Source organism: Sesamum indicum, linkage group LG2 (genome assembly GCF_000512975.1).
Source record: "Sesamum indicum cultivar Zhongzhi No. 13 linkage group LG2, S_indicum_v1.0, whole genome shotgun sequence".
Lineage (NCBI taxonomy): Eukaryota > Viridiplantae > Streptophyta > Magnoliopsida > Lamiales > Pedaliaceae > Sesamum > Sesamum indicum.
Genome location: NC_026146.1, coordinates 14,960,851 through 14,987,279, shown reverse-complemented (window position 1 = coordinate 14,987,279; position 26,429 = coordinate 14,960,851). Strand labels below are relative to the sequence as shown.

Here is a 26,429-nt window from a genome sequence, read left to right as displayed (position 1 = left end):
CCCCTAATTTGGCTGTCAAATCTTATGATTTTAATATATGTGAAAATTCAATGAATAACTCTGCTGATTGTAGTTTTGGATGTTATGTGGGTAGTTCAAGGACTGATCTGTATTGTATCTGCAAAGTCATACTCCAATCTGTAACCTCAATAGATCTTTGGAAGGTGGGTCATAGTAATGGGCAGATCTATTGAGGTGGTTGGTTTATATTTCAAAAGTGGATTTGTCAATCTCTATCTCCCTCATTTTCAGTGAAGCTTGGTATTGGAAAGCAGTAGCTAAATTATCCTGATTGCCGAAACTTAACTTGGGGTCCTGTATTTTATTTCCTAGACAGAGAGCTTTTGTCAAGTACTGAGCTCTGTCCTATTTGCTGTGTCACAAAACTTTCTGCTGGAAATAGTCATTAACTATCTGCCTTCATGTCTTGCTACTATACATGTTGGCATGATGTCATGATTAAACTCCACTGTGACAATTCTCTTGAATTGAATATGGTTTCCTATGCATTCACTTTTGACATTTTGAATGCCATGCCGAGAGTTCATATTAAAGTAGACAATCAAAAGATTCTTCAGTTGTGACTGCCACTTGGATAGCTTGAGATAGATTTGAGTAATAATTTCTGCTACCATATAAATTATCTTAATCATGCAAACTTTTTCCTTTCGAACGCTTCACATTTCTCTGTTACTACAGCATCATTAAGGGAATCCGCTCGGATGTTTCGAAAGTTGTCCATGCTGATGAATTTGAGTACAAAGATCCTGTTGATGGTTCCATTTCAAAGCATCAGGGAATCAGATACCTGTTTGAAGATGGGTCCCGACTGGTAATCATTATTGCAATATCTATACAAGCACATAGAAGAAGTCACTTCTACTCTGGTTAAACTTAACTATGCATGATATCCAATATTTGAGTGTGACATTTGGAATTACATCAGGAATGAAATTTAGATCAGTATCTATGGATCACAAGACAGCTGAAGACAGTGCATTCTTGAATCACTTGAGAAGATAATCTTTTCTGTGGTTAAAACTAGGATATGATATGATGCTAGAAATTTATAAATAATTTGATACGGTTTCTTGGATGGTATTCCGTAAAGGATGCTTGAGGAGTACGAGATTGTTAAACATCTAGCACCTGTAGGAAGGTCCACTGCCTCTGATTAGATTTTTCTTTTCAGTACAAAAAATGAACATTTTGTTTAGTATGTATATGCTCGCTGTGAACACTGTCAGGAGTCACTTGAAACTATCTCCTAAACGACTTTTGATATTCACCAGGTATTCCGACTTTCTGGAACCGGTTCAGAGGGTGCTACTATCCGGCTGTACATAGAACAGTATGAGAAGGACTCGTCCAAGACTGGGAGAGATTCTCAAGATGCACTTGCTCCTCTGGTGAGTTGTACACCAGTTTTACTTTAACTCTCTCCCTCTCTCTCTGTCTCTCTCTCTTCCATTCCCCTTCAACCAATTGCACATGCTTAATAGTTTTCTATATGCTACAGGTTGATGTTGCTCTTAAGCTGTCTAAGATGAAAGAGTTCACCGGCCGATCTGTACCCACTGTTATTACATAGATACTAAACAGATAGTGCTGAGGATCTCTTTCATGTATCTGGACATCGAATGTTCACATAATTTTGTTGAGAGAAAAAAAAAATAAACAATGCAATAAGTTTATCAGCTCTTCTGCATTGTACAACATCTGCAGAGACGCTATATTTTGGAGGTCTGTACTTGGTTGTTGCTTGTATGAGGTTCATATGATTAAGGATATGATTTGACCCAGAAGGATAATTTAATCTCTCCTCTTTAACGCTCCTACAATTATTTGAGAAAATCCTTTCTTACATCATTTATATCTGTATGTAGAATAATGTCTCCTCTAGATAAGTAATTTGCCATCATTATGTGGGCAGGAAGCCCACTCCAACCACATTTGTCCCAAGTTTTACGTGTGAAGATTGGCAAGTGTCTCAATTATTAGCTCTATGTTTATTAAGCTTTACAGTCTCATGCTATTATGGAATTGGCCTTTGGATTATAAGGGGTTGTGATCTGATGGTTTATACAGTCACTGAAATTAGAACGACCCATCAGTTATGTATTTTTTTTTCCCGGTTGAAATGTAATGAAATTAGCCATCACAAACTTCGTGCCAAATTGCATGTTATCCCCTGTGTTTTCTGAAATGTCTAAAATTCTTCCTGTATTTTAGAGAGAAGCAAAACCCCACCATAATATCAGAAACCTTGTGAAACTCCTCTTCTATTAGAAATTAATGGAAGGTGGCTTTACGCGTGGGGAGTTCGAAATGGCATGGTTCTCGGAAGCTTTTCACCCTATTTTGGATTAGAATCGATGATAATATCTCTCTTTGCTTTTTTGAGTTACCCCCTTTGTTTCTTTTGTTTTTAGGGTGTTTTTTTTGTGGTTTTTTTTTTTTTTTTGGGTATTGTCATCCTTAGTAGAAGAGTAAATAATTATGTTCTTAAACATATTTATTTAAATATCTAAATATCAAGAATTTATATATATATATATATATATGTATTGAAAATCTATAACTTAAATTAAAACACATAGGGACTTTATGCAATTTGATCTACACTTTAGGAGTTTCTTGTATTTAATTTAGACGCTGCAAGACTAGTTACATTAAGCCATAATTTCAAATTTAGTCCTATATGTATGGGGTTGGTAAAATTGACCTCATAACTATGCGACTGACAATTTTAGTTTTTATATTTTAAATTTGTAGCAAGTTTGATCATTCCAGCCAAAAAAAGCCGAAAGACTTGGGTTTCAGCGACAATTAGATCTTACTTACACAGTTAGCATTTTACATGGATGCTGGCAATATTGGTGAGACAATAAAAAAGATGGGGGAAGTCAACTGATTAGGAGGCCATGATATGAAGATGATCAGACGGATGTGTGCACTGTGGGGGAGCGAACACAGGGGTGGTGGCCCACCGGCGAGATGATCGTGGCGGCGGAGCTAGATGGAAAAATAGTGGCATGACGACAAAAAAAGAGAGAACTGGCCAGATAAATACCGAAATTATCCCGAGACCCAATTTGATTTGTTAAGTTCTAACTATTTTTAGTTGAAAGAATCAAAATTATTATAAATTTAAAACATAAAAGATTAAAATTTTCAATCCCATAGTAACAGATCAATTTTACCACCCTATACATACAACACTAATTTTGTAATTTTGCCTAAATTAATGATTTCAAAGTAGCTGTTATTGAAGATAAGATGTCAATTGGGTAAGATATTATCTTTTAATAAGAAAAATAATATATAAACTTGTGGTTTTGAAGTATTACAAGTAGAAGTTGCTAGAAGAATTATGAGGTGATGGTGTTCATTATAATCTTGTGCATTATTGTCATGCTACTTATTCTATAGCTTACATTTAAATTTTATTTGATGGACCAGAATTCAGGGTGTGAGATCTCTCCTTCCTTAAAATAATTATCTATCTGTATAATTGTATGAGAGGTTTATCCACTTGACGTAAAATCCCCGGTGACGAGGATGCATTGGCCTCTTATCACAACAAATCACATGTCACATCCATAATAATTACAATATAATGTGGTTTATATTCTTTATTATAAGTTCTTTATATAAATAAGATTTTAGGAAAATAAATTGTGAATGTAGGAAAATATTGCGTGTGCATATATTTTGGAGAATGTAAAAGTTATTATTATTTGGAATTTGTACATTGGATGATAAATTTGTGAATGTATAAAAATGTTAACCTCCTAAATTGGGAAAAGAAATTGAGTGTTAAATGAGAGGGGTGGTGTTACATTGAATAGGTTAAAGATACACGCAAAGGTGGTGACCATAGTTAAGGCCTTAGGTAAGTATTTTTACTCTTGAAATTTATTGATTTTCGATAATTCAGTCCTTTCAGAGAGAATTGATGTGAATTCCACTGAAGCAACTGAGGATTTTATCCAATTTGACAGAAAAATTATATATGAAAAGCACTTGAAGAAGGTTAAGGTTAATTTATGCCTTTTTTTTTTTTTTATTGTTGTCTAGCTATAATCCGTTTCAAGATAGCGGCCAAATTGAGAACTCTAGAAATCTTTGTCTCCGCCAAACACTTTGAACAGAAAATTGCTCAATGTTTTTCTTTATCAAAATAATTGAATGTATATTGCAAAGGAAGAAAACTACATGTTTACAATGCCAATACGAGAGCCGAAGTTTACGATTTCCTCCCCCTAATTAGGGTAATATTGTACATCTTTGAAATGTTTGTGTATGTTGTTGACATTGAAGGAAAATAATATAGATTTTATTTCGTATTACAATGAAAATTTCAAGTTTTGATGGTGTGTATGTTCCTTAACTCTATTTGAAACCATGTTTATGTAGAAACCTCTAAATTGAATACAGTTGGTTGCCATGTAAGCTATCACTTCACCAAATTGAATGAAATCCTCGATTCCCAACAATTGCCAATTGCTTCGCCACAATTTAGGCAATTCGCACCGGAAGGATTGAAATTGCCAAAATGTCATTAATTTCAAACTATAATTGTCCAGGCCGTATTTATAGGTCCACAGTCGTCAACCTTCTTACATACATAACTAAAACTATCATTTTTTTCCTTCATTTTGTTTCAAATCAATGTCCTTGATAGCAAATGCCCCAATTTTAAAACCCTAAAATTGACACATCAGCCCACTCCAGCCAAATTTGACCACTCCAGTTGTTGGGTTTTTAAATTGCACAAAATTAAATAAATATTATCATTAAACCGCCAACCCCCATAAATGATGTACTCGAAATGTCACCCAATAACAGAATACCCTTAAAAATATATAATACCAATACAATTTCAACAGTAGAATTACAATGAACTAAAACAAATGATGTAAAAAATATATTGACAATTCTCAATGTTTTTTAGAGAAGTACATATGATTACAAGAATCTGTAATGCATGGTGTATACAATATACCATTCAATAACCAAGTACAATCTATTTAACATTTTGCACAACTATATATATATATATATATATATAGGGAATTTCTAATCGAAATTTGGTTCGGCCAAATTTGAATAAATCATATGACAAGTACAATACGCTTGCCATGTGATGGTGTACAGTTAAGAAAAAATGATCAATCAAATAGCAAGTGTATTACACTTATTTTATGATTGGTTTTATTTGGCCAAACTTGATCCGAATCAAAAATTTTTTTATATGTATAATACAATTATAAGTCACTTTCCTAATTAATAAAAAGAACCATCTTTTCACAAATTACTTTAAGCGAGAAAACCAAAACCACCAATAACCTAACTCTTTCCTGTCACAGGCCAGCCGTGAACGGCACACCGGCGGCCGTAATCCTCTCCGGCCAAAAACTTACCAGCGGAGAATTTTCCGGCCTCAGCAGGGCTTGTTATAACGTGAAATCCAGGCCATTTGACCCTCCCATTAGTTCTTGCACCGGAACCAGTATTCATGTACTCCCCATAATACAAAGTACTCAGACCGAAAGCTCCACTCCACGGAAGCCATCCCGCCGGATCAATCAACCCTTCAATCGTACATTTCATGAACACCGTTCTTGAATATTTCCTCCAAGGCCTACCTAAGTAACTTCTGTATGAATCTTGGACAGGTCTTAGGTCTGAGAATGCCCTAACATGGGAATTGTGGATGATAATGCCTGTGTTCTCATTAGGGTCTGATCTTCCTTGGGCTGTGACTGTGTTTTTCTGATTCGGCATAGGTTTTCTGACGTAAATGTTGCAGTTTTGGAGGACTGCAACTGCATCGCCAAAGATGAAGTCTATTGTCCCGTATATGTCACAGTCGCGATAAAACTGTCGTTGAGAGTGGACGTATAAGGTGTCCTGATAGCCCTTAAAGCTGCATCTGTAGAAAATTGAGAAATCGGAACTGGAACGTAGGGCGACAGCTTGGTGCTTGTGGGCTCCGGCCGTGTTCTCGAATGTCATGTCCCGTGCTATGAAGCCATCACCGGAGATAGCTGCATGCATAAATATAATTAGTAGATATGGATTAGTCACGTTAGATGTTGAATATTAAATATTGCTTCCTTACTTCACGAATATTAAATATTACTATTGTTTTTCGTAATCATAACTTAAAATTTTGAATTAGTTCTTTGTTTTTTAGAGTAATTTAATTTTTTTAAAGAATGATATGATCATTGATGCAAGAAAGAAATAAATTTGAAATTGATATACGTTTAAGTTTGTAACTAAAAAGATAAAAGACGATCATAAGAGAGATTATAATTTGTTAGTTAATGATGGATTATACAATTTCACGTCAGCAATAATTGACGTTCTATAGTTTTTTAATTTTCATGTGATTCGAATTTTTTATTACAAAATAATGTTACATATGTCTTGTTTTCTATTAATATAAACATGCAGGGTATACAGATTAAATGTTTCTTTAGATGATATATTCAAAGAGCACACACTTTATACATGTGCAATGTATATACTGAATAAAATCTGAGATGCAATATTATTTTATAATACAAGATTCCAATTGTTAATTTTGGCATATAATATTATGCCTAAAATGATTAATTAAATGTTCGGCTTGTCCCCTTGAGGATAATGTAAAATTGAGCTTGACTTGATGATGCAAACACAGGGTTGTCTCATTATTTGCCGTGACCAGTTGACATGTTGAACCACATATGCTAATTAATTATCCTTATCCTCCTAATCCAGAAAGGTAAAAAAATTAAAAAAACTTACGAAACTAACAGCTTATATTCTTACTATAATATATGCAAACGGGACTAAGTTCTAATTTTCTACTCAAAATTGTCAAAATAAATTCATATAATACCAAATTTATCACCCTTGCTTATAATTTTACCAATAATTGCCAGTGAAAATCCAGGAACTATATGTAAAAAGCTTATTACCAAAAGTCGCAGAACGAAAGGTGGTGGAACCATCTTGGACATTCTTGCTCCCAGTAACAATTGTCGCATCAATTCCATCTCCAACGAACATTAAATTCTTCATAGATTTCTTCACCTCCACATTTTCCTTGTAAACACCCCTCTTAACATATATAACAAACCTCTTAGTCCCATTCCTTTGCTTAGCAGCTGCAGCCAGAGCGTCAGAAATAGTCCTATAGTCCCCAGAACCATCTTCCGCCACCACGATATCAGCCTTTATCGATCCACCCGATGTTTCAACCAATATTTTCCGGTTACCGGCTGAAACCCAATCAGGGAAATTACGCTCATCGGACAACAAACGACGTTCTCTGACGTTCATGGCCTTAATGATCGCAAGTGAATTTCTCAAGAATTTCGGAAAGTCATCATCACTCAGCATGAGATTGAAGGATTTCAACTGAGAGAATAACTTCATATCAAGAAATCCGGTTTTGCATGTTTTCTCATTGGCGATTGCTGCACTCAGCCATGTTTGTGCATCGACCGCACCCGTTCCCCTGCCCGACGAGCGGTTGAGCTGATCAATGGTGTCTTCATAGAGCTCCAGACAGTCAGCCCAAGCTGATTTACCCAATTCATCGAATGAAGTTAGGTCCATGTCTGAAATGAGCTTGTTGGCATTGCGAGCTTGAGCTAGGGTCTCCCTAAGGCTAATGTCCCGTAAATTGAACTGATCTCGGTCCAAGGTTGTCTGAGGGATGGTGGTGATGAGAGAATTGCAGAGTTCAGGGTAAGGTGTTTGGATGCAAATTGAGGTGTAATTACTGCCACAATTTGCTAATCTAAAATGAAAGGAGAGCATTAATGCAAGAAGTATTGAAATGTGGTTATCCATGCAGAAGGAAGAGAAGAAAAGAGAATTTGAATTAATTTAAGATGGATTGAGTGAGTTGATGATTATTGGGAAAAGGGAGTGTTTATATAGGGGTAGATGTGGTTGGACTTGAGTAGGGGTAGCACATAGTTAGTTTCAGTCAAGAAGTTATTAATTTAATTTAATTTTGAGCTGGGAACGATGATTTAATTAATTAGTTAATGCAGCATGGGATGAGGATGAGAATGCGCAGGACTAAACCCATGCATATACGTGTATATATTCACACACATACGTATATATAAGTTGGCAAGGATAACACGCATAAATAAAAAAAATAACCCAAATTTTTATATTCCCACGGGAAATAGCCCAATGATTAGAGCACAAAACTTGTGTTTATACGTTTGTGTGTGTTGTAGGAGCGTGAGTGATTAAAACAAAAAAAGAATGTTTTATTTTAAGTTCGTATACATTTTCTATTATAATTCATATATATATATATATTTTATGTGTATACATATATTAAATATATATATATATATATAAATATAAGGTTGCGTGAATATGTAGCTTGTAAGCAATATGAGAATAAAATTACAATTTTAGTCTTGTAGGTATGAGGAAATGATAATTTTAGTTCTATACGAATTTATTTTGATAATTTTGTTCTGTAATTTTAAGAATCGCACATGCATCAGGGATAAAAATGCCAAAATTCACTAAAATGATAAAAAAAAAGTGCACGTGATTAATTCAGTGCACTTTTTCGATCATTTTTATCTTCAATATGCAAATTTTTTAAAATTACAAATAAAATTAAGTATCAAAATAAATTTATATAAAACTAACTTGTCAGCCCCTCATATTTACATGACAAAATCTATTACCCCCATACTTGCATATTAAAAAATGCAACTTTCTAATACGAAATACAAATCAATTCACAATAAAAGATTATTTTCTGACTGTGTGTAAAGACCCGAATTTCTAACGTTATATGGTTGTTTTTTAATGAATTCTTAATTAATTAAGGGGGTTTAATTTGATAATGATAGTTGAAGATATATACTTGACACTGCATAAGTAAGTCAAGAATATTCTACGTACATTAATCACTTTAAATTAACAAAAGGATGAAGGGTTCTAGCATTTATAATACTATATATAATACTAATTAAAAACAAGATTAAACAGTTCATTATTTCATGAACTCATTATAGCATATGTGGCAATATGTGGGCGCTAGTGTTTTTTTCCTTTAACGTATTCATTGAAATTTGAACTCAAACTATTGACTGTCACGAAGGGATAAACAACAAAAAACAATTCACGAATAATGTCTTAACCTAGTGATTAAGGTTAAGTCTCAGACCCATCAACAAGATTGAAGTATGTGTTCATATCCACGGAAATGTGAGTATATGTCTTACTTTTATGTAAGTTATTATAAATTATTTATTATTATTAAACATATTGATGTATTAGTCGAGTTGAGGTATTCCTCGTTATTACAAGATGAATTTTTATAATTTATTTACTATTATTAGTAAAAAAAAAAAAAAACGTATAATTGAAGTATGTGTAACTATGTGTTGATAACAACATTTACTAGTTCTTAATGTGTCACAATTATGAAGTCACATAGTTTACCAATTGCACACGAAATGCCTCGTGAAGGCTTCAACTAATTTGTGATGATATTATTTTAAAAGTATGACTTGACTTTTTTTTTCTCTTCCCCATTTGGGTTTAGGTGAACCGAAGAGATTATAAGCTGTGGTTGTCGCTGCAAAGATATCCAGTTTCTGTTCTGCCACTTGGCTACCAATCAAAACCTATTGGCGATGTCTTTTTCTTTTCGTAGTTTCGTCCCCATTATGGGGGACTCACACGTGTGCTCGTGACCACGTGGCAAAATGGCTATCCTTCAATTTTATTTTATTTTTATTTTTTCGAGAGAAAAGGGATAACAAATCTGGTTATTGCAGTGTGAACTTAGAATAGAGCACATAATTTCCAGATCAAGATCATGGTAGCCAGAACAACCAATCGATTTCATTAAAAAAAAAAAAGGCAAAAAGCACCACGGATGGAAATTTATGGAAGAATACCCTCAATTTCTTTCTAATTTATGATTTATTTACACAAAATATCTTTGTGAAATTATAAAAATTACTACAACAAAAAAAAGGAGTATTTTATGTAATAATATTGATATTTTTTAAGGGTGTGTGTATAACTTAAAAAAATGAATAATTTGTATAATTAGACCACATATTAGGGAGCGTAGATATAATTATCCCTTTTAATTATAGAAGATACTGTATTTTTTGTCATGCATAGTTAGGGTCACTAAAAGAGTCATAACATTTAATTGCAGTTAATTACCATAGTTAATAATTAATAGCTGTAACAAATAGTTATTGGCGGTCATGCAATGATTGTTGATCGTAGTTTTTGCGAGGATGGCTAAAATATTTGTCATAGCTAAAAGTCGTGGCAAATGTTTTGATTATGGCTACCAACCGTGGCAAATAATTTTTTCATAGTGGAAAAATTAATTTTTTGGATCGATTTTATTTAATCGTAGTTAATAATAGTTATTTACCATGATTTTTAGTAATAGCTACTAATATTGTAGCCAATAGTAATTTTTTTTTCCTAATGGGTCAATATAGTTTTTATTTCATTAATTACGAGATTTACATTAAAGATGACATAAATTATAAAAAAAAATTAATTTAAGTTGAGAATGAATGTGTACAGTGGGGTTGGGCAGTGGAGGACAAGACCAGCCCAAAAACACTGGATTCAAGGTCGGTCCAATACTATTCATATATTACTAGTCTGGGTCTTTAATTAGACCCACTAGAATTCCAAAAATTAATAAAGTCAACTTCTGCTACACAGAGATCAATATGGCTGCAACAATTTTTTTAAACTGAGCAGTGATCTATATGAAGCCAATGTCCTCTTTTTCCGCTTATCATCTGTAATAAAATTTACTATAAGCTACAATTTATTTACTGTGAACTAAAATCGTTATAATAATAATTATTAATTATAATTAAGTAAAAATAGATTCAAAAATTTAGATTATCATTATGGAAATTATTTTACCATGACTATGAGCCGCAACAAATATTTTTGTCATAACTTTTAGTTATGAAAAATATTTTAACCATATTCGTAAAATTCACGATCAATAATTATTGTGTGATCGTTGTCAATAGTTATTTACTTCAATTATTTATTTCTTACTATGATAGTTAGCTATAATTAAATTTTAAATTTTTTCTAATGATAGATTAAATTAAGAAAATAGTAACTATTAGTCCAATCCGATGTTTGCAACCCAACCCACTTGAAATCATTAATTTGAACCTAGTCCGAATCCAGCCTTTTTAAATCCCCTCCAAACCCATTTTCCTTTCCCCCTGAATTGTAACAATCAAAGTCTAATGTGGCCAATTTCCAACCAGAGATACTGATTCCTCAGACTCTGTCAGCTAGTGACGTTTATTCTTACCATTCAATGACTTCTTGTTTACGACATATTTCTTTATTTAATATAGAACGATTATTACCTGATCAAAGGGTGGAAAAAGTACATCAACTCTATTGAACAATAGTGCTACTTGCATCAAGATTATCTTGACGACATTTATTTTTCAAACAGTACGAGTTCAGTAAAAGTTGTCTGGCAGTGTGTAGTAAGTCCATACGATTCTTCCATGCATACATCTTCAGGCCTCATGTCATCAACCAACTTCAGATTAAATCCATGCAGCAAATTAGCCAGCATTGTCCGAACCATCTTAAGTCCGAGGTCATATCCAGGGCATCTCCGGCGGCCAGAACCAAACGGCAAGAGGGCAAAGTTACTTCCCGTAATATCGATTGCTTTGCCCAAAAACCTCTCTGGCAAGAATTCTTCGGGTGCATCCCATGAGTTAGGGTCTCTCCCTATGCTCCATGTGTTGATGAGGATCATTGTTCCCTTTGATATATCATATCCTGCAACTTTGCAGTCCTCCATGGCGCTATGGGGGATTAAAAATGTCCCCAGTGGATGTAACCTCATCGACTCCATGATAATAGCATCGATGTATGGCAATCTTGAGAAGTCGTCCTCTTCGACCCATCTGTTTCTTCCGATAACTCTGTCGAGCTCTTCTTTTGCCTTTCCAATTACGCGAGGATTTTTCAGAATATCATGGATAGCCCATTCGATTGTGGCAGCCGCGGTATCTGTGCCTCCAGCTAGTAGATTCTACATATATTGTACGGACAGAAAAAAGATTAGGTAATGGCATGATGATCAACAATCAGAGAACAAAGATTGATACATACATGTAATAATCCCTTGATATGATCCCTTGTGAGCTTGACGTCAAGATCAGGATCCTCAGCCTGCTGCAATAACACGTCTACCACGTCTCGGGGGATAGAATCTTTGTCTTTTGCTCTTCTAGTTTGATGATCATCAATCACATAGTTGTGGAACTTGTCATATCTCTTGTATAGAGCCTTCATTCTCTTAACATATCCCTGTAGATCAAGAAAACTTAGCCATGGTATCCAGTCCCCGATATTGAACACCCCATTGAGCAAAAACCACTCGTCCAGCATCGCTTGCAAGTCATCCAGCTTTACTATGGAGGACTTATCATCTTCTGATTCGCTAAAGTATTTGCTGCCTAATACCATCCTACTCATAGTGGAAAGCGTATGACGGAATAAATGGTCTTTAAGCACAACCGGCTTCCCTGATAGGGAATGTAGACGAGAGAAGAAATTACGCCTCTTCTCAACACGAATATCCTCAAACGATTCGAGTTTTTTGGCACTGAACACCTGAATGAGAAAAATTTTACGTGCTTGTCGCCAGAACGGGCCGTAAGAAGCCCATGCCATGTCTGAGTAATTGAAGCCAGTGTATTTACCAGCAGCAAGTGCTGGCCTGCCGGCAAAGGCCATATCATGTACCTTTAGGAACTGCTTAGCCATCTCAGGCGATGATGCAACCACAACTGGGAATTTCCCGAACTTTAGTTGCATAATCTCACCATACTTTTGGGATAAAAGGTGTAGGGATTGATGTGGGAGAGAACCAATGAGGTTCAAATTGCCAATTATCGGCCATGGCTTGGGACCTGGTGGAAGTTTTCGTTCCGGGCATCGTTTATAGATGATTTTCGAGAGGAAGGTTAGTAGAGCTACATATACTAATGCAAACAGTGGCCATAAACTCTCCATTGGTGGCAAATGATATATATAGATCAAGAGGCTGTGGCAAAAAATTTGGTGGGAGGGTAAGTGTTTTTATAGTTAGCAGGTCTTACAATTTCAGAAATAATCTAGGAGAAGTAGCATCCGAAACACAATTCACGTTTTGCTGCTGTTTTATAGGCCAAAATCTAGCTATGCTGGACAAAAAATATACTACATGTGATTACTATTCTTGACACATGCACATCTTTATTTTTTATTATAGGAATGAATGCGATGAATTTAGCCTTAATCTTTCTAATAATAATCAGATACCTTCGCTTAGTGATATATATAACTTTCAATACATAGGTTAGGGTTAATTACACTTAGATACCCCTAAACATATAAAATTATACTTTTTTCAAAAAAAAGTATCATATTTATATTTACACCCCTTTTTAAAATTCATCGTTTACACCCAAGACTCATTAAGCTTTTGAATGAAAAATGTTGATGGTAGAAAAAAAAAGTTACATAAATATTTATTTTTACCCTTCATTTAACATGCCCGTGCAATAACTTGTACTTATAAGGGGAAAAATCTAATAATGTTGATCTCACTTCATATATATTACATTTATCCTTTTAAAGTACCAAATAATATACATGAAAATATTAAATAACGGGCGAAATAGAAAATTTATGCAATTATTTTTTTTACTAATATCAGCATTTTTCATCCGAGCTCTAACGGAAGGAGGTCAAGTGCAAACAGAAAGTTTCGAAGGGAGTGCAAATGTTGCATTTTCATAAGGGTTTAAGTATAATTAACCATGTATATTAATCCAATCTCATTCTCAACTTTTCTTAACGAAAAAAAAAAAAAAAAAAAAAAAAAAAACAGAAAAATAAATGGTCATGATGGGGTTTAGATTATTTGTAATCGGGTGGATGACGAACAAGAAACTTCAGATTGGACACTGGATTAGCTAGTTTGAACATAACCCTCTCCTGGACAAAGAACACGGAACCAACATCCAGAAATATAGTACACCTCTATGCACCACGACGCAAGGTTCAAAAACTTAGAGGTTGGGAAATCAAAATAGTTTGCTATACGTAGATTGTTGAATATTCACTGCAGCCGCGCCTGGAAATTAACTTAGTTCATATAAGACTTAATTGCATTTACTATGATAAAATTAACATTTCAGGAAAAGGGGTAACCTAAAATTAATTGTTTTATTAGCAGTTATAGGACTTTAGCTATCGTATATTTCAAATCGCCGAAACTTGCTTAGATGGATAAAATTATGGTTTTTTTCCTTGGAGCTTTTGCTAACGTGAAAATACAAAGGGAGAAACACTCTTTTTACTGGCTACGTATTTTTTTTATTCCTCCTTTGCCACATAATCACTTACATGATAAAAAATCCAGTTCCATGAAAACAAAATTCGAATTCATATTATATATGATTATAAATAATAAAAAACAAAATTATTTTTTGATAGAAATTTAATAAAATATAAAATTAACCCTTTCCCCCTCCCAAGAAGGGGGCGACAGTAAATCGCCCACCATAAAAAAAGGGTGACGCCGAACCGCCCTCCGATTTGGGAGTCGATTGTTGTTGCCTACTTGTGCGTTGGGCCAAGGGGGGGACCGGGGGATGAATTGGGGTTGGCGGCCAGGAGAACGTGGGTCTGGCGTGGGGATTAGTTTTTTATTTAAATTTATATCATATGAAATAATAATTTTATTTTTTATAATTCAGATTTATATAAATAATAGAAATTCAAATTTTATTTTATGTAATTTGATTTTTTTTTCTGAGTAAGTTTATGTGGTGGAGGAGATAAAAAAAAATCTCATATACTATAGTTCAAAAGAATGGTTGAGAAGGTGGTGCAAGTTCCTTCCATGGCAGCTTCAGCATTCCCTGGAGCTGGGGAGCATTAGTAATTAATGGAACTATATTTGGCGGCGGAAGAGTATATGTCAGATAAAAAGATAAGGGATCTAATTTTAGGAATAATTACACTTTCATTTTCTTAAAATTTGGTGTAATCATATATATATATATATATTTTTTGTGATTTAAAAAATTACATCTAGTACTTTTGATATTTGCTTTTACCTAATAAATAGGTCTATCGGTTAATCCAAATTCATTATATTTGTTAATATTAACAAAAAAAAATTGATATTTATTTTCGATTGACTTATTAATAACTTGGTATAGGTGAATAAATCTTTTGTGATCCAACTACTTTTATAATGGTGAAGATATACCTCCCACATGTATTAACGTATGAAGATATATAATGATAATTTGATCATAAAAAGATTTATTTGACATGCAATAAATCAGTAATAAGTCAATCGGGATAAATATGAATTTTTATCCAATTTTTTTGTTAATACATCAAATTCGAAAAATATTGACTAATGAAAAAACTTATTTGTTATACGAAATCAAATTTTAAAGGTATTAGATGTAATTTTTCAAATTATATAAAATTTATCTATAATTATTAACCAAACTTCGAAAAAAATGAGTGTTATTATAATTAGATTTTACTAAAATAGATTCAATCTGAGTGATAACATTGCAAGCTCGCCGTGGACACAAATCAAGAGACCGTCGCAACCTGGGGCCACCCTAGCAACCCTCCGCAGAAATTTTGTGACGAATTTAGGAAATTGCAACCACCAACTATAGCACAAAACTGTCGCCAATCTTCAATCAAAGTCGAATAAAGTCAAATTTCTCTTACTATTTGAGTTTTTTTTTTTTTGGCAACCTGGAGTTAAAAGATAATGTGAAATAATTTTGAAAGACAAATGACAGTTACTTTCTAACTTACGTTGTTACTGCTAATAATTTATGATGTAGTTAACAATTTTTAAAGTTTAGGATAAAAACACGTGTTACAATAACCAATATATATATATATATATATATATATGAAAGCATAATGTATTAATTATAGGATTAATTACACTTAAAAATTCTCTTTTAAAATATAATTTATATTTTTTAAAAAAGAAATTTTAAAAATTACATTTACACCCTCTCTAAAATTCTCGGTTTATACCTGATCCTCTTTCACTAAGGTTTGTATAAAAAATAATAACTTTAGCCAAAAAAAATTATGTATGCTTTCAATTTTGCCTCTCATTTAACATTTTCAAGTTAATTTTTGTTCTTATAAATGGATAAATATAATATATATATATAGTAAGATTAACATTGTTACGATTTTCACCCTATAAGTACAAAATTACGACATGAAATACTAAATGAAGGTAAAATTAAAAATTTATGTAATATTTTATTGATGTTGGCATTTTTCATTTCAAACTCTAACAAAAACAGATTAAATGTAAATAGTGATTTTTTAAGAAAGTCTAAGTGTAAATTAATTTTTTTTTAAAAAAATATAATTTTATAATATTAGAAACAATCTAAATATAATTAACCTAATTATATACATCCATTGGTATATCTTAACAATTAATAATTCATAAAACAAAAATAACTTTGTTAATTTGGTATATTTAAATTCTATTCTTAACATAATTCGCACTTGTGTAATTAATAATTAATTTTTAATTATAACAACTACGCAAAAATAAAACTGCTATTGATATCATATATAGTAAAGAGATACAGATTTAAGCCGTTATAAATTATATGACGGAAAATACTCATTGCAATGAACATTATATATATTGTGTTAATATTCAACTAGCGTGAATGTTAATATTATTTTGATGCAAAAAAATATCAATTATATGTATTCGTCTTATATATATTATGTTAATATCAATTATATATGTTCGTCTTTTATTCATTTTTGTAAAGAAAAATATTAATCTTTATGAAGTTAAACTAATGTGAAGTATTTATGAAAGTATTTGAAAAAGATTTAAATACAACATATATCAAGAAATAATAATTTATTTAATTCTAATGGTATCATATCTTTCTATTTTTTTATCATTTTACTAATAATAAGATTTTATTATATCAAACACACTAACATTTTACAAGAATGTGAAAACACGTCTAAATTTTAGCATTTTATTTTATCCAATGTTTTATTTTTAAATTAAAATTTAATATTTTTTAAACTCTTAAATCATTTTGTAAGGTGTAGAAGCTCGTAACATATTTTAGAAAAACTTAGCTAAAACCTTCTAACTCACGTCTGTTCATAAAAATTAAAGAATACCACTTTTAGTTTCGTCATTACCTTACCAAAACCACTATTGAGGGGGGTGGGGCCGAAAGAATATCACTTTTAGTTTCGTCATCACCTTACCAAAACCACTATTGAGGGGAGTGGGGGTGAAAGAATATCATTTTTAGTTTCTTCATCACCTTACCAAAATCACTATTGAGGGGGGTGGGGGCGAAAGAATATCATTTTTAGTTTCGTCATCACTTTACCAAAACCACTATTGAGGGGGGTGGGGGCGAAAGAATATCATTTTTAGTTTCGTCATCACCTTACCAAAACCACTATTGAGGGGGGAGGGGCAAGTTTGTCAAAATTCAATACCGGACCCAACAATAATATATTAAAATTAGAGATAAGTTTGAATAAAAAGACATGCCTAATCAAATTCCCCAAAACTAAAATCATGTTTATCCCCAAATATATCCTAATTTAAAAATGAGAAAAAATGCAAGTAACTCTTGTAATATCACAAATGAATAAATTACACCTTATGAAAAGATAAATAGCAATTTACCTCCCTATATCTTTTAAAAGACAACAATTTACCTTCCTATAATTTTTAAAATGAAACAATTTACCTCCCCATATAAGGAGGTAAATTGCTTCATTTTTTAAAAAATACAGAGGGATAAATTGCTATATATTTTTTATAATGGGGTAATATGCTCATTTTTAATCATAGGGGGTAAATTACCATTCACCCTTTAAAAATGTATCAATCATGTGAGAGACCAGTGATTAATTATTAGTGGATTGAAGAGAGATAAAAACATTCAGATAATATTATGAATTTAGTCGTGTAAGGTAAACTCATTCTCGTCAATTTTAACAAAATGTGGGATTATTTTTAAAAACTTGTAAAGTACGGGACTAATTTTTAAATAAGCTTATTCTACTCACAGAACTAAGTTTGCAATATTTTCAAAGTGTTTTTCCTCCCTTCAATCCACTAACGATTCTACCATTATATTTTAACGGCCCACGGGCCAAGTTTGCAATCATTTTTCAATTTTAATATGAGGTTATTTTTAAAAATTCTTAAAATAAATAACTATTTTCTAAATAAAATTATCAAATTTTCAATGTTGCCGGTAATATACATAACTACAACCATAAACAAAGAAACAAAACTCATAGTTCAATATTTACATCATAAGTTTATGGATATCCCATTAATCTTAGTAAACTCAAGAAGCAAGACTTGACATCCCACACAGATTTCGCTCATCATTTATAATTTTATATATCTTTTGTAATTCAATATTTATTATTTAATTTTGAATATAAATTTATTTTTTATAATTTAATTAAAAAATTATAAATCATAAATTTCATCGAAAAAAACAATTACAATTATCCATCACATTATCCGTCACAAATATCACTACCATATTTTTTCATCTAAACATTATAATAATAACTTTATTATCTATGATCCCTGATTGTTATTTATCAACTAAAAAATAAAATACAAGTTTTGGGTCCGAATTGGATTTATATGTTGGTTTTTTTTATCTATTTTTATGATGGGCTCTAGTTTATATTGTTCTATCTTTATATATTTTGTTAAAAGAAAAATATCAATTTATTTAGGTATTTGATGCATCAAAATTATGCGATTTGTCTTTTTGATTGGTTACCAAAAAAAAAACGGTATCTAGTAGCAACAATGTATTTGTGTACGGCCCAGCCAAACATTTCTTTCCTGGAAATATAGGGAAACTAAAATCTTGTGGTGGCAACTGTTGGCCCATGTGTTCTCTCTAAACCAATCATAAGCTTTTGGATTTTAGAGTCTGTTGGATCATGCAACTCATTCCAATCTGACGGCAGAGCTACTGCTGATCAGGCTCAAACCCCCTACTTGGTGTTACCAAAGTATCCTACTTATATATGAACGTCTCTTACAAAAATTAAAATAAATAATTTATACAAAATATAATTTAAAAGTGATGATGCATATCATATTCAAAAAGTGATAAAATATTACTTACCTATATCGAACCATTAAGTTGTTCAGTCGAGATTCAAGATGTTTAGTGGGCCGAGTTGAGTTAGTCTAGTTCAAGATCAGATTGAACCGATAAAAAATGGATTGGGTTGACCCAAACTTACTTGGGACCAGACCGGTCCTGAGTTGGTCACAGGCATTGAAATTTGGGACTAGCCCAGGCCAGTAGCTCAAAACCACCTGGCCAGTAATATATATGATCGGCAACAACAAAAATATTGAAATGTGTCGATTATACGTTCAGATCAACCTAATAAAAAATACGTAAATCTTAAAATTTTGCAAAATAAATAATCACGATAGTCAAATGTAAATTGTTCCCAAAGGTAAATTAACTATTAGGTAAATGCATTTTTAATCCTATAACTTATGGTCATTTAATATTTTCTAGAATAACATTTTGGTCCTGCATATGTTTTTAATATTCATGATTTCAGTCTTTTTATTCGTCAGAGTTCACCTCCACCGGCGAGAATGATGAATTAGACGAGAAAAGGGACTGAAATCGTGAAAATAGAAAAAATGTAAAACCAAAATACTACCCTAAAAAGTTTATTAACAAAAATAATGACAAAAATAGGCTAATATGAACAAAAGCCCCAATTTTAACATATCAAGTGAGAGACAAGCATTTTCCTATAAGAATTGTTAACTCTGGCAAAAGAACAACTAAAATCACAAAAATTAAAAAGATGTAAGAACAAAATATTATCCTAAACATTTAAAAGGTAAAAATATGGTAGAACTTAAATTACCGAATCAAAAATACATCTAAGTCGTTAGAGTTATAATTAACTAACAAACTGCCCTTCATGATCTGTAAAGATATAAACAAAAAAAAGAACAGCTCAAAATCATCATAAGCCAAGACAAAATCAGAATCCACAGGACAGTTCATCAACCTAACTCAATCATAAAGAACAAATAAACAAAAATTATTAGAGAGAGAGAGAGGTACAGTAAGTGGTGTATAGTCCCACAAGAGTGAGAGGTCAGAAATTGAAAAGTGCAAAGGGCAAACCCGTGAAGAGCATGGAGCCCTGAGCCTTTGCCATTTAGGCAATGAGGATATGTATAGATGTACACATGATTGTTATCTCTCCCTTTCACTCCAAACTGTCCTTCCCCTAATTCACATGCTTCTCTATTCTACGCCCCACATCCGCCCATCTCTCTTTCTATAATTTGCCTGCCTGCCTGCTTCTGCTGCCTAATTCACAAGACATCCAAACCCCTAATACTTCCAACCAACATCTCCTTGCATGATTGGCTCAGGAGATCTTGTTCTATGCTGCAAACGTTTACAACTTTTCTGTTTTATTTTTTATGCCTATAAAGTCAAATTTTAATGGATCAAATTATTATATTAAAGTTTAAAAAATACAAAGGGATAAAATATTTAAATAAAAATTAATTGGTAATTTGAGTAGAACTATACAAATTAATATTAAATGAAATATATACCTATTAGTACTAAATGAATCTGTTCTTTTTTGTTGCAAAACAGATACAAATCTAAAAAGGAACAAAAGAAATCGACTATAAAATAAAATTTTAGTCGATGAACATAATATATAAGAAAATAATTTATAAAAAATATAAAGGGATAAATATTTAAATAGAAATAAAAAATTAAATCCTATTTTGAGTAGAATTAAACAACTAAATTTATTTATTTTTTTAGAAAAATAAAAATCTAAAAGAGAACAACAGAATTAAACTATAAAGTAAAATTTTGATAAATATAAATAATATATATGTATATATATATAAAAAAATTGGGGTATAAAATATATATATATATATATATATAAATTGATCAAACTTTGTTCTTATATATATATATATATATATGAGCAATTTAATTAGAAAAAAAATTAACTTATAATAAGTCAATTAAGTCAGACAAGGAGTTGGACCCTAGAATTTGGGACTAATTTAGACTTCTTTCTCCGAAAACAAGTCCAACCTGTTTAATTAAGTTATTGTGCAAAAATTAGAAGCTACCTAATCAAACTTAAATTACGTACTGCGGTTACAGCATTTGGATGCAGCTCGATATTAATGGTAAATTACACTCAGTTTTCTTAAATTTAATATAATTATAAATATTTTATTAATATTAAAAAAAATTATAAATCTCAATTAAAAGAAATATAGCATGTAACCATTTGTTAATAGTCATGATTAAAAAGAAATACATAGTATAACATTATTAATTATTACCACATAACATTTATTAACCATAGTTTTTATAAATATAGTTGTTTTTGCCATAGCTGAGAGCCACCGAAGAATATTTATTTCAGGGTGAATTAGCTCGATTTTTATATTGATTTATTTAACCATAATTAATAATAATTATTTACAAGGGCTATTAGTCTATAACAATTAAAATATATGTAATAATATTTTTTTTCCTCACGCCCTTTTTGATTTTAACATGTCCAACGAGATTATTCTATTAGTTTTCATTAGGTATTTTTTTTTTTTTGAAATCACCTAATTAATTAATTTTTTGTTTTCTGGGTACCAACCTAATGATTCTGATTTTGTTCCTTTGATGATATGTACCAACCAAATTATTCATTAATTAGGTCAAAGAGAATCATCGGATCATTTCGATGCCCAGATGTGAATGAACAGGAGAAAGAAAAACATCATAATTAAAGTAATAAATCATATGTCGTACGCCACAAATCCCGGACTCATATAATTTTCTCGACGTGAGCAAACGGCGAAAGGCTAAAAGTTGAGAAGAATGGAGGTTGCTATGAAAAATCGATTGCGGTCTAAAACTGATGCCGCCACATATGTTCGAGTCTTATTAAATATGTAGATATTTATTTTATTTTATATAAATTTATTATAATATATATTTATCTAGTTTATTATAAATTTATTATAAAATAATTTTGATCGAATAGATATATAAAATTGATATTGTAAGAATTGTTGTAGAAAATAAAAAATTCAATAATGTATTAATAGTAAATTTAATATTATCATTTATCATTCAATCACCAATATTATCATTATTATTTTCTTCTAGTGGGGCAAAATATTTTTTTAGTTTCATAAAAAAGGATAGAATTTGTTTTGGTACCACAACTTTGACAAGTGTCATTTTTAGTCCCATAAAACTCATAATCATGTATTTTTAATTTCAAAAAGTCACGTGCATTGTAGTTTTGAAACTAAAAAGGCGTTGTTGGGACTAAAAGAGTATTGTAATATTGAGACTAAAAAGGCCCACAATTATTTATTTTTTACTAAAAAGACGTAATTTGTATTTTGTGGAACTAAAAGCATCACTTGTCATGGTTGTTGTACCAAAAAAAATTCTACTCTTATTTTATGAGACTAAAAAAATATTTTGCCCCTTCTAGTGAATCAATATTAATAATAAATAGTTATTGTTCACGGTTACACAATGGTTGTTAGTCGTGATTTTGTGAGTATGGCTAAAAAATATTTGTTACGGCTAAGAACTATGACAAAAATATTTGTCATGCCAAAGATATTTTTCACGATAAATAAACTAAATTTTTGCATTGATTTTAATGATCATGATTAATAATAATTATTACCATGACTTTTAGTCCATGACCAATAAAATGCACGTAATAGTAAATTTTTTTCTAGTGTTTACATCACAACTACATCAAATCAACAAAGCTCAATTTTCATCAAAAGTTACATTTATAGAATCATTTTTTTTTAAAGATAGCATGAACAATAATTAAATTATTACATTAATGTTTAAATAAATTGAACAACTGAGCAACCACATCAATTCAATCAATATATATATTAATATAACAAAGAATTATGAAATAACAAATTACAATAACAACTGAGCAATACATCAGTCCAATCAATATATTAATATGACTAATAATTATGAAATAATAAATTATACATAAATTTAAAAAGAGAGAAATACCCGTACGTTCAATAGAACTCAAACCTATAATCTTAAATTAAGTTACAAAAAACCCCAATTTTAACCACTGACCTAAAAAATCATTAGTATATATAGAATCAAGTGTTCACTACTTCACCAAAAAGTTTTGCCAAACCAAACCAGAATTAGGTTATCAAAAGCGTATAATCAACATTTTGCGAAAAAAATAAACTATGATTAGGTCATCAGAAGCGTGTGAACAACATTTTTGCGGAAATTATCATCAGTTATAGCAACATTCGCATATTCCATCAGTTACAATCCCATAAAATACCCAAAATATTCTCGAAAACAAGTTTCACTAGAGTCTCTTAATATCAACTTCCCGACGAGCTGTCGGAGCATACTTAATAAGTTGCATAATTTAAATTTTTATTTGATAATATAAAAAGGAGAAGAAAAAATAAATTAATAACTAATCATAATTGATATTTTCTTAAATAGTTTTATTCATTTTTAAGTGTGTATGAATAGAATATTTTTTATAAGAAAATTTGAAACGAGACGGTCATTTTGTATAGCGAAAAAAAAATATATAATTGAGGGTATTTTGATTTGCATATAAATTAAGCATTTTAACTCTTCATCCCTTTGTAGGAGAAATTCTTGGTTCAAACTCGAGTTACTCCCACAGTTCTAAATCAAAAATCAAATAAAAAAGACTAGACTCCCATTATTTTATCATATATTAATTTGTTTTTCTTAATTTCTTCATCCCAACTACAATGTTGGATTAACTTTTGAATATCAAAACTTAATATTTTAATTTTTCCATTCTTTTCATAAAATTTAATCATAATAGTAATTTTAATATTTTTAATAAATTTACTAAAATACCCACACATACTTCAATTTCGACATATTTTATATCTTGAAGTCACGATCCCATAACAGATAACCAATCCAATAATAAAATAATTAAGTATTTATAATTTTAAAATATTTTACACACACATATTATAAAAGGACAAACAATGGCACAGCAAAACCCAAAATATTGTACCACGACGAATCCCTAATTAAGTACATAAATCCACAGTACCAGAAAAAAAAAAAAGACAAAAAAAGTTTAGATATACATACACTATCCCTTATCAATTTACTCTTATACCCTTTTTCACTATCTATAGTTGTTTTAATCGAATTGAATTGTCTATTGTGAATCTTATTTCATCTTCTATTCAATTTAACATACACACATCACGTATATAAATATATATTTATATATATATATAATGTGTGTATATTAAATAAAATAAAAAATAAAATAAATTTTGCAATAAAAAATTCAATCCGATTTTTTACTCTTACCACCGAACAAAAGTAACCTAACCTAAAAATTTTCACACACAAAAATCAGAATTTATGTTTCATGGGGCCATAACCTTAGCAACGTAGCTATTCACCAGCGCAAGCGCATTGCTCGTCACCTCCTTCACCTTTACCGTCCGATCGCAGACGTCCATTTTCACCGGCCCGTCACCCACATCCTCGAACCCGTCCACGCACGTGTCCTCATTCGTCAAGGCTGCGCTCATCCACGTCTGCACGTTGCTCATCTGGAACCTCAGCTCCTCCCCTGTCCCCGTCAGCTGCCGCATCTGCTTCAGCGACCCTCGTATCTGGTCCACCGCGTCGCCGAAGACGGTGAAGCAGTCGTGGAGGGCCACGGCTTCCCGGTGGTCGGCGCCGTAGTCCACTTGGCGGGAGACGTTCGCGAGGTAAATTGTCATGCGCGTGGCCCGGGAGAGGCTCACGCCGATGGCTACACGGGCCAGGCGACCGGGGTCTTGTTGTACGGCATTGGCGTAGCCGGCTAGTGAGTGGTAGCAGAGTTCGGGGTACAGTGTGGTTTCGCAACTCGTGCGGATGAATTCAGAGGCGTTGGCGGCAGTCGATGGGGTGGGGGCGGCGGCGGGTGCGACGGAGGGAGGGTCGACAGCTGCTGCGGAGCAGGCGACGAGGAAGAAAGTGAGAAGGGATAAGGAAGGTGGAATTGTCATGGTTTAAGGTGTGTGTGAAGAGAAGGGAGAATTTGAGGATATGGGTGAGTTTGAGCGCAATCAGTTCATGGAATCGCGGGGGGGAGGTTAAGTAATGGGCATTAATTAATAATGGCTAGGAAATTATGTGATGTGACGATTATGCCCTTGTAACAGGGTATATGGCTTCTTCACTGATTTTGTCTGGCACATGTCTGTGATTATTTTGTTTTGGTTGTGAGGTTGGAAAGTTCCACAAGACCCCAATTTTTAAATATAGGATTGTGGTTTAGTATTTGACCTACGTACTTGGGAATCTTCATGTGCTCATCTCAAATAACTATATGTATCACTTATTATTATGTTCCAGTAATTAAGATCGAATGTTGTATTAATTTCATGATTTGAATTCAAAAACTTATCAAGTATTTGATAGGATTGAACAGATGTCTTGTATATTGATTTCTATATGGTTAGGCTTCGATTCTTAACAACAGTAAGTTAACTATAGGGATTCTGACCGACACACATAACACAGATACAATTCTTTTTTATGTGCCTATAGGGTACCCTGCTTTTTCATTTTTCTGCCAAAATTAAAAAAAAAATCCAAATAAATACCTGCGCTTTATAGAAATGATTAAACATTAGTAAGTTTGAACATTCTTAAACATAAGGGCCTAGCTAATTAATTAATCAATAAAGTTGCTCGAATTATATATATGTATTTAATACTAATCAAATTATGTAAATACCAATAATTTTGGTAGGGCTCAAACCAATAATTTCATATTTGATTATGCAACCTTAGCCTTAATTGAAAATACAAAAATATGATCATAATTAGTCTAAATTATATATAAATTTATAATTGTTGGATGAATGTGACAACAAACACTCTAGTGACTTGATATATAATCCTATATACACAACATGATTGATAAATGAAGTTTAATTTGCAAATTTTATGAATTTTAAATGTTTAATTGTTTGAGGGAAACTCTGGGTTATGATTTAAATTTGGTGTATGAGACTGTACATAATGTACAAAGTAATCCTATTTCAGGTAAATAAAAATCATAATAAGAATGTCAACGAGCACTTGTCCAATTAGCAAGATTGAGGTTTCACAATTACGAGAATGTGGATTCGAACCTCAAAAATATAATAT

The 26,429-nt window shown here is 31.8% G+C and overlaps 4 protein-coding genes across 5 annotated transcripts in view; 1 reads left to right on the top strand and 3 right to left on the bottom strand.

Annotated features, from left to right (window-relative positions):
- Nucleotides 1-1,841, top strand: part of LOC105156218 (phosphoglucomutase, cytoplasmic) — a 9,047-nt gene extending 7,206 nt beyond the window's left edge. For both annotated transcript variants that reach the window (XM_011072291.2, XM_011072292.2), the window contains exons 17-19: nucleotides 700-832; nucleotides 1,293-1,409; nucleotides 1,520-1,841. In XM_011072291.2, the coding sequence (XP_011070593.1) occupies nucleotides 700-832; nucleotides 1,293-1,409; nucleotides 1,520-1,591 (322 nt within the window). In that variant the 3' untranslated portion in view covers nucleotides 1,592-1,841. The remainder of the gene's footprint in view (nucleotides 1-699; nucleotides 833-1,292; nucleotides 1,410-1,519) is intronic.
- LOC105156324 (pectinesterase) lies at nucleotides 5,062-7,897 on the bottom strand. Its single transcript, XM_011072421.2, is given in 3 exon segments — nucleotides 5,062-5,400; nucleotides 5,402-6,053; nucleotides 6,975-7,897. Coding segments are annotated over 3 exon segments (1,566 nt in total). The 5' UTR covers nucleotides 7,855-7,897; the 3' UTR covers nucleotides 5,062-5,366.
- LOC105156323 (flavonoid 3'-monooxygenase-like) lies at nucleotides 11,357-13,221 on the bottom strand. Its single transcript, XM_020698675.1, has 3 exons — nucleotides 12,190-13,221; nucleotides 11,700-12,109; nucleotides 11,357-11,665 (listed from the first exon to the last, which is right to left on the bottom strand). Exons 1-3 carry the CDS (start codon nucleotides 13,093-13,095, stop codon nucleotides 11,608-11,610), a joined length of 1,374 nt encoding a protein of 457 aa, XP_020554334.1. The 5' UTR covers nucleotides 13,096-13,221; the 3' UTR covers nucleotides 11,357-11,607.
- Nucleotides 24,245-25,370, bottom strand: LOC105156216 (21 kDa protein-like). Its single transcript, XM_011072290.2, has one exon. The coding sequence runs from the start codon at nucleotides 25,277-25,279 to the stop codon at nucleotides 24,647-24,649; it is 633 nt and encodes a 210-aa protein (XP_011070592.1). The 5' UTR covers nucleotides 25,280-25,370; the 3' UTR covers nucleotides 24,245-24,646.